Source organism: Asparagus officinalis, chromosome 10 (assembly GCF_001876935.1).
Source record: "Asparagus officinalis chromosome 10, Aspof.V1, whole genome shotgun sequence".
Lineage (NCBI taxonomy): Eukaryota > Viridiplantae > Streptophyta > Magnoliopsida > Asparagales > Asparagaceae > Asparagus > Asparagus officinalis.
Window position 1 is genome coordinate 42,105,294 of NC_033803.1, and position 8,772 is coordinate 42,114,065.

Sequence of the window (8,772 nt, forward strand, 5' to 3'; positions counted from 1 at the left end):
ATGTCGTCGTCAATCGCTGGTCGCTGCACGTCGCCATCACAGTTGCACCCAAATCCGAACCACTGTTTGACAACACAATCACCTGCCGAACGACGCCAACTGTTGGGGATTTTATGGAGATTAATCTGCGGAATTAAACACTAAACGAATAATGGCACTAATGAAAATACCACAAGCAAACAAGCACTAAGATTTAACGTGGTTCGGCAAATCGTGCTTACGTCCGCGGGGCAATCCAGAGAGAAATATTTCACTATGAATTAAGAGTACAATCCCTCCAAGTAACACCTCAACTTGAGGATTAAATCACAAGAGAAAGATACGGGGTTACCTTTAGGGCACCAAAACCCTAAAACATGTCTCACCAAAAATCTCAAATTCCCGTGGAGAAATCAACATCGTACCCTCGACGGCGTCGTCGTTCTGAAGACAACGGCTTTTGAATCACTGCAATCGGACACCTGAGCTATCCGAAATCTAAACTTTTCTCTTTTTTCTTCTCTCTTTTCTCTCTCCTCGTGGTACTGTAGCACCCCTGTGGTTACTGTAGCCCCAAAGTACTATTCACCAAAAAAAAACTGTTGATATAAATATTGATCTCAGGGCTCTCTTATATATAATTCTCCAAAGCTATTCCTATTTCAAATAGATCCTCCAAATCCTCTTCTATATAGAATCCTAATTCATGTAGACTTCTTATAGATAAAATTCTAATTCATGTAGACCTCCTCATATAAGGCCTTATCTTAGGCTGGACCCACAACAATCTCCCCCTCCAGCCCAACGAGGGAGTACGCCAATCTGTAACTACTCATCGGGAGTTCATGCCGGCCAATCGCCAACACAACTCGGTCTTCTCTATGGAAACAGTCTTCATTAAAAAATCTGCTGGATTTTCATCTGTGTGAATCTTCTGTAACTTCAGCTCTTCTTTCTCAACAGCTTCTCTAAGCCAGTGATATCTCACATCAATGTGTTTCGCCCTGGAATGGAATGTAGAATTCTTGATCAAATCAAGAGCACTTTGACTATCAATGAAGATTTGATAATTGTCTTGCTGTAAGCCTAACTCCTGTAGAAATCTTCTCAACCAAATCATCTATTTACCGGTTGCTCCATGTAGAAAACTTCTGCAGCTGCAATATATTCCGCCTTTGTTGTAGATAAAGCAACACACTTTTGCAATCTGGACTGCTAAGATACTGCTCCCCTTGCAAAAGTGAACAACCAAATTGAGGTAGACTTCCTGTGATCAAGATCACCTACCATATCCGCATATGCAAAACCATATAATACTGTCTTCGAACCTCCAAAACTCAAACACAATCTAGAACTGCCTTTTAAATATTTTAAGATCCATTTTACACCTTCCCAATGAACTTTCCCTGTATTAGAAAGAAACCTGCTCACAACACCAACTGCATGAGCTATATCTGGCCGAGTGCAAACTATGACATACATCAAACTCCCTATAGCCGAAGAGTAAGGAATATTCTTCATCTCACTCTTTTCCTCATCTGTAGTTGGGCAAAATTTCTTGCTAAGCTTCAAATGACCTGCAAGAGGAGTACTGACTGACTTGGCATCTTTCATGTTCAATCTATCAAGTAACCGTTCAACATATTCTCCTGTGATAACCACAACTTCCTGGATTTCCTGTCCTGAGCAATATCCATACCAAGAATCCGCTATGCCGAGCCCAAATCCTTCATGTCAAAGGTGTTTGCGTCGAAAATTGTTGTATTCATTGCTGTATTCATTACAACTTTAGTCGTTACAATGAAATCAAAAAAAAGATTGTCTTTTTATAAGACTTTTACACAATGAAAACAAAAGTTACAACTCTCGTCAAAACAAACGCAGAGATCGTTTATCGGTCTTCTGCTTGCGTGGGTCTTTGGCCTGTGACGGGAACGTCAATATCCGTGGACTACCTAGCACTCAGATATGTTCCGGAAAAATCGGACAGAGCTTCGTCGATCCGCGAGGAGATCTAGAAGCCTGAAGCGTCTATCTCGGCTAAAATGAGATATCTGCTCTTCTTAGTGATTACCGGCGAAGGGTAATACTAAGGAACGGGTACGGGTGATGAAGAATCCGATGAAGACCTCGCTCGATCACTCTTCACTGCAGCAGGGCTTCGCCAACTCTCCCAAAAATCCAGATCTTCAAAAATGAGGCCTTAGGGGGCTATTTATAGGCAATAGGAGCACCTAGGGTGCCTAGACACCCCTGGGGTGTTTCGGCTTTCCCGAGACACCCCGGGTGTCCCAACTCAGCCTGAGACGCTCCGTTGCGTATGTTTGATTGTTTTCGTCGTAAATTCTTCGTCCGAACTCGGATTTGAGTGATTCCAAGTGTGTTGGATGCTTGACGAAGAGTTCGATCCATTCCGGTGGTTGGACTATCTGTAGAGTGATCGAGACATGAAGGGCGTTGTCCTTTTTGTGAACATTGCCGGGTTCCCGATTGGCCCGGGTCTTCGTTGTTCCGAAACCCTATCAACTCACGTAGTACGTCGATTCACTTCAATCGTTCATCGACGTCAATTGGACTCCTGTGGATCGGATAGTGACGTTCATCGTCGCTCTTTAACACTGAACCGTTCGTGGAGACCTATAGGCAATTTTCAATGCCTACAGATACCCCCTCCAAAGCGTTCCGGACTCGTTTCTTTTATAGAAGAGGCTGGAATACTTTGGATGTGATTGGTCTAGCCTTCAGTCGGCGTAAGGACCTGTAGTTAGCTTCAACTCTTGGCTCCTTCGATTTTCGGTCTATTCGATGCTTTGACGAATAGCCGAAGTTCTTCCGGCGCTGCGTTTATCGCTTGGCCGTCGTCGGAGTCTCGAGTCTGCAGCTGATGAATTGAGTTTGGCTCGTGTCATTGAGTTGACTTTGAACTACCTCCGTCACATTGTGTTTGACTTAGGGTTTCAGATCATCGTGTGTTGACTTTTTGTCGCAACGCGTTGACTGGCATTGACCTAGGGTTACGCGTTGACCGGTGTTGCCCCTTAGGGTTTTGGATCGTCGAACGTTGACTTGTGTTGCAACGCGTTGACTGGCGTTGACCTAGGGTTACGCGTTGACCGGCGTTGACCCTTAGGGTTTTGGATCGTCGAATGTTGACTCTGTTTGCAACGCGTTGACTGGCGTTGACCTAGGGTTACGCGTTAACCGGCGTTGACCCTTAGGGTTTCGAATCGTCAAACGTTGACTTGTGTTGCAACGCGTCGACTGGCGTTGACCTAGGGTTTCGCGTTGACCGGCGTTGACCCTTAGGGTTTTGAATCGTCAAACGTTGACTTTGGTTGTAACGCGTTGACTGGCGTTGACCTAGGGTTACGCGTTGACCGACGTTGACCCTTAGGGTTTCGAATCGTCAAACGTTGACTTGTGTTGCAACGCGTTGACTGGCGTTGACCTAGGGTTACGCGTTGACCGGCGTTGACCCTTAGGGTTTCGAATCGTCAAACGTTGACTTTTGTTGCAACGCATTGGCTGTCGTTGACCTAGGGTTACGCGTTGACCGACGTTGACCCTTAGGGTTTCGAATCGTCAAACGTTGACTTTGGTTGCAACGCGTTGACTAACGTTGACCTAGGGTTACGCGTTGACCGGCGTTGACCCTTAGGGTTTCGAATCGTCAAACATTGACTTTGGTTGCAACGCGTTGACTAGCGTTGACCTAGGGTTACCGCGTTAACCGGCGTTGACCCTTAGGGTTTTGAATCGTCAAACGTTGACTTGTGTTGCAACGCGTCGACTGGCGTTGACCTAGGGTTTCGCGTTGACCGGCGTTGACCCTTAGGGTTTTGAATCGTCAAACGTTGACTTTGGTTGTAACGTGTTGACTGGCGTTGACCTAGGGTTACGCATTGACCGGCGTTGACCCTTAGGGTTTCGAATCGTCAAACGTTGACTTTGGTTGCAACGCGTTGACTGGCGTTGACCTAAGGTTACGCGTTGACCGGCGTTGACCCTTAGGGTTTCGAATCGTCAAACGTTGACTTTGGTTGCAACGCGTTGACTAGCGTTGACCTAGGGTTACGCGTTGACCGGCGTTGACCCTAGGGTTTTGCGCATCGAATGTTAATTGGTGTCGATTTTCATCAAGACATCCAATAATTGATGAAAACAAGCGAATTCGGGTCCATATATAGGCATACGGGGACAAATGGGACCCGAGACACCCGTGGGTGTCTCACCCTTGGCCGAGACACCTTGGGGTGTCTCGGCCAAGGCCGAGACACCCTAGGGTGTCTCGGTTCTAGGGCCGAGACACCCCCCCCTTTTTTGTCTTTTTCTCTTTTGTTTGTTTCCCCTATTGTTTCCCCCTCTTTTCAAAATTCAAAAAACAAGGATTCCCTCTTAAACTCCTTCTTCTCCCTCTCATCCTTCCACCATTGTTCCTCTCCAAAACCCATACCAAGTTTTCGGATTTTTATTCCCCTCTTGGCCGAGTTTGATCTCCTTTCAAGCTAGGGTTCCTCCTTCATCCTCAAGCTCAAGAAAAGCCTCTTGATTTGGTAAGTTTCCCTTCACAAGATATCTTTTTTTTTGACAAGATTGTAGCTTTATGTTACCATGAGTTAGAGGATAGGCTCTTTGATGATGGGTTGTGTATGCACAAGAATTTGGGGGGTTTTATGCAAAGTTACAAATAGGGCCGAAATTTTGTGGGGCTTTGTTGCAAAATTGGACTGAAATTAGGTCTTGGATTGCATGTCCACTTGGTCGAAAATTTGAGGGGTGCTTTATGCAAGAAAACCAATGTTGTTTGAGGGGTTTATTTGCAAAAAAGCAACCCACAAAGTGTAGAGGGGTTTATTTGCAAAAGGGCTGAAATTTAGGGCTGAAAATTGGGGGGCCTTTATGTAAAGTTACAATATGGCCGAAAATTGGAGGGGGCTTTTATGCAAAATTGCAACCCACAAAGTGTAGAGGGGTTTATTTACAAAATTGGCTAAATTCTACAAAAGGGCTCATTTGTAAAATTAACCAAAATTGTGGGGGTATCGGGGGGTGCTATATGATCAGATATGATGACCATGACCCAACCCGAGCGTGTCCTTGACCCGAATTTTAGCCTTGAACACGAAGGGTATTTTGGGTATTTCACCAAAATTCACCGCGAAAAATGACAATCATTGTTTCGCATGCACGAAATTTGTAGGTTTAACTAGACTTCAATTATGAAATCCTATTTATACATAGGATTTTAATTAAAGTTCTTAATTTCCCTTTTAAATTTCGTGTATTCATATTTGTACCTGACTTGCTGCTTTTTGTTGCAGATTTCAATGTCTCCACGCCGATCTCGACCTCGTAGGAGTCGTTCTCATTAGCAGCATAGCGAGGAAGAGGTTCCCGCGACGTCTTTTCCAGCGGCCTCTTTCTTTGGGGGTGAGAATTCACATTTTCCGTATCCCTGATTGACCTCTTCGCGGGTCATGAAGGAAGAACCGACACCCTCCTTCGCGGGGGTTAAGGTTTCAGACTTGTCTTGCTTAGCCAATTCAAGTCTTCTGGTATATTATCGGACAGAGCTTCGTCTATCCGCGGGGGGATATAGAAGCAGAGCTTCGTCGATCCGCGTGAGATCTAGAAGCTATAAGCGTATACCTCGGCTAAAACGAGGTAATAGCTCTTCTTAGTATCAACGCTAAGGCCAATACTAAGGATCTGACGGGCGATGAAGGCTGATGTAGACCACTCCTCCTCTTGTTGAAGCACACGGGCACTCTTCGCTGCAGCAGGGCTTCGCCAAGGTCTCCAAAATTCCTCCTCTTGTTGAAGCACACGGGCACTCTTCGCTGCAGCAGGGCTTCGCCAAGGTCTCCAAAATTCCTCCTCTTGTTGAAGCACACGGGCACTCTTCACTGCAGCAGGGCTTCGCCAAGGCTCTCCAAAAATCCCTCCCAAATCAAGGCACCAAGGGGGGCTATTTATAGGCTTTAGGAGGGGGCTAGGGGACCACAAACGTGAGGACACCCCTTGGGGTGTCTCGGGAATTTCCGAGACACCCCAGGGGTGTCTCGGAAATTCCGAGACACCCCAAGGGGTGTCCTCACTTTTGATGCCCCCCCTCTTGATTTGCCTATAAATAGACCCATTTGCCTTTATTTTGAGGAGGAGGATTTTTGGAGAGCCTTGGCGAAGCCCTGCTGCAGTGAAGAGTGCCCGTGTGCTTCAACGAGAGGAGGAGTGGCCTACATCACCTTAGTATCGGCCTTAGCGTTGATACTAAGAAGAGCTATTACCTCGCTTTAGCCGAGGTATACGCTTATAGCTTCTAGATCTCACGCGGATCGACGAAGCTCTGCTTCTATATCCCTCCGCGGATAGACGAAGCTCTGTCCGATTTATCCGGATCAGAAAGTTTCTAGATCTCACGCGGATCAACGAACCTCTGTCCGATTTATCCGGACCAGATCTGAGTGCCCCGGTGGTCCACGGATATCAACGTCCCCGTCACAGGCAAAAGACCCACGCAAGCAAGAGATGACAAACAGATCTTGCGTTTGTTTGAAAAGAGTTGTATTTATTTTGTTTTCATTGTGTACCGGTCTTATAAAAAGGCTATCTTTTTATTTCATTGTAACGATTGAAGTTGTAATGAATGCAGCAATGAATACAGCAACTTTTTCCGCAAACAGACTGGCGACCACAGTGGGAGCCAACGGCATCGCAACCGACGCCGTCGTGACGCAACCAGCACTCAAGATCGGGGTGAATGAAGAACACGAGCTCGATCAACAACAGTTCAAAGAAGGCCTCTCTTCCTCCTCCTCCAGATCCGCCTCTCCAAACGGGTACAGAAAGGTAACCTCTTTCATAAATGTTTGCAGGTCCTTCGGTTCAAAAATCCAAGACCCCGTTGCCGCCTCTGCACTTGCACCACGCGACGTCCCCACGTCGTCCAACCTGGTCGAGATCGCAGATCCGGATTCCTCTTCCGCCGAGGAGATGACTTCTGAAGACGCTCCGGCATTATCAAAGAGAGCACGACAAAGACAACGTCAACGTCTTGCTCGACAACTTGCCGAGGCTTTGGAGCCAATGGATGGGATCCGCTATAACGTGGATCTAAAATCCAGGCAACGCCAGGAGCAACCACGGCAAACAACCAGCCCCTCCTCCGAAGCAGAAACAAACAAATGGGTTCATGTCAAAAGAACCCGTTCTACTCTCGAGGAGCGAATCCAGAAGCGCCGCGCCTTGCGTGCGCATGCCCGAGCCCTGGTCCAAAAAGCACGAGAAATGCTAAAGGGAGAGGCCGTTAAGAGATCGCCGAGGTCCGAACGAGTTTGGATGCCAAAGGCCGAATCAACGCCTAAGGTAAAAGCAGGTAATATTGCTCTCCAACCTTCGTCAATTTCAGGTCCCGAACCTTCGGTAAAGCCCCACCTCAGCGTGGATCTCCCCAAATTCAAGAATCCTCTGAACAACCGTATCGACGCTCTACCCGAGAATCGAGGAAAAGCGCTTGTCAAGGAAAGCTGGGGATCGTTGAAGGAGCTTCGAGCCAACATCCAGACTGGGGGTCGTACACGATCTCCTAACAAATCGATCTCTGCAACAACCAGCTCGGCGGTGCGTGCAAAGGACCAAGAGCCCGTTAAGGTTTCACCCTCACAAAGGAGTGATTCCAAACGTGCGACTCTTGCAGAGGCCAACAAGGCAATGTTTACTCAGAAGAAGACGCGTCGGACAGACGAACGCGTTATACCTGAGAACCCATGTGAGCAGCCGATAGGTTACTCCGACGGCAACGTCAGCGAGTTTACAATCAGGCTGGGGTGTAGGCATCAAAAATTGCGCGATAGGTTCCCCCACTACACTCGTGTTAACGATGCGACGTATTGAACGTCACTAACCCGGTATCATTCAAGAATTCAAATGACACTGGTAGCAAATTGAAGCAAACCGACGGGTTTATGTGAGCCGACAGATCTCAGAATCAACCGGGATACGGGTTGACCGAAAACCCCGCGAATCACGCAATAGACCGAGCGCCCGCCGTGTCCGATCACCCCACTGATAAGAGAACAACCGTCGGGGCCTACCAGAGCTCGTCGTCAAGTATTCCAACGCATCCGAAATCACTCACGATCCGATTGGGACGGCGAATCAATGGGGCAAAAACCACCCGGAAGGCCTCGACGCAGACTGAGACACCCGCGGGCATCCCGGCAGGACGAAACACCCGAAGTGTCCTTGGCGGACGAAGACACCCCATGGTGCTCGGCAGGCGAACACCCAGAGGTGTCTCGGCCTTGGCCGAGACACCCCAAGGGTGTCCTCGGCTTGCCGAGACAGCCCCAAGGGGTGTCTCGCCATGGCCGAGACACCCCAAGGGTGTCTCGCTATGCCGAGCATCCCCAAGGGGTGTCTCGGCCTTGCCGAAGACACCCTAAGGGGGTGTTCGCTATGGCCGAGACACCCCAAGGGGTGTCATCGGCTACTGGCCGAGGACCACCCCCAAGGGTGCCGGTTCCACTTGGCCGAGACACCCCAAAGGGTGTCTCGTTTGGAAGCCGAGACACCCCTAAGGGGTGTCCTCACCAGACCCTACTCCCTTTTCTTTTCCTATACAATAGGCCCCCTAAGAGGCGCTCCATTCTCTTGGCTTGGTTTGAGAGACAATTTCAAGATCTAGAGCTTTAGCCTTTGAGATCTGAAATTTCAGAAGAGGAGCGCGAAGCCTGCCGGAGAAAGGAGTCGGGGTTTTCTAGAGACGCGCGAAGCCCTGCCCGGATTGAGAGT

At 48.1% G+C, this 8,772-nt stretch overlaps 1 protein-coding gene across 1 annotated transcript in view; it reads left to right on the forward strand.

Moving 5' to 3' along the window:
- LOC109826675 overlaps positions 1-5,351 on the forward strand; it is a gene marked incomplete at its 5' end in the record, with an annotated part of 41,942 nt that extends 36,591 nt beyond the window's left edge. The window contains 2 exons of the mRNA XM_020393696.1: positions 1,558-1,630; positions 5,301-5,351. Coding sequence (XP_020249285.1) covers positions 1,558-1,630; positions 5,301-5,351 — 124 coding nt within the window. The remainder of the gene's footprint in view (positions 1-1,557; positions 1,631-5,300) is intronic.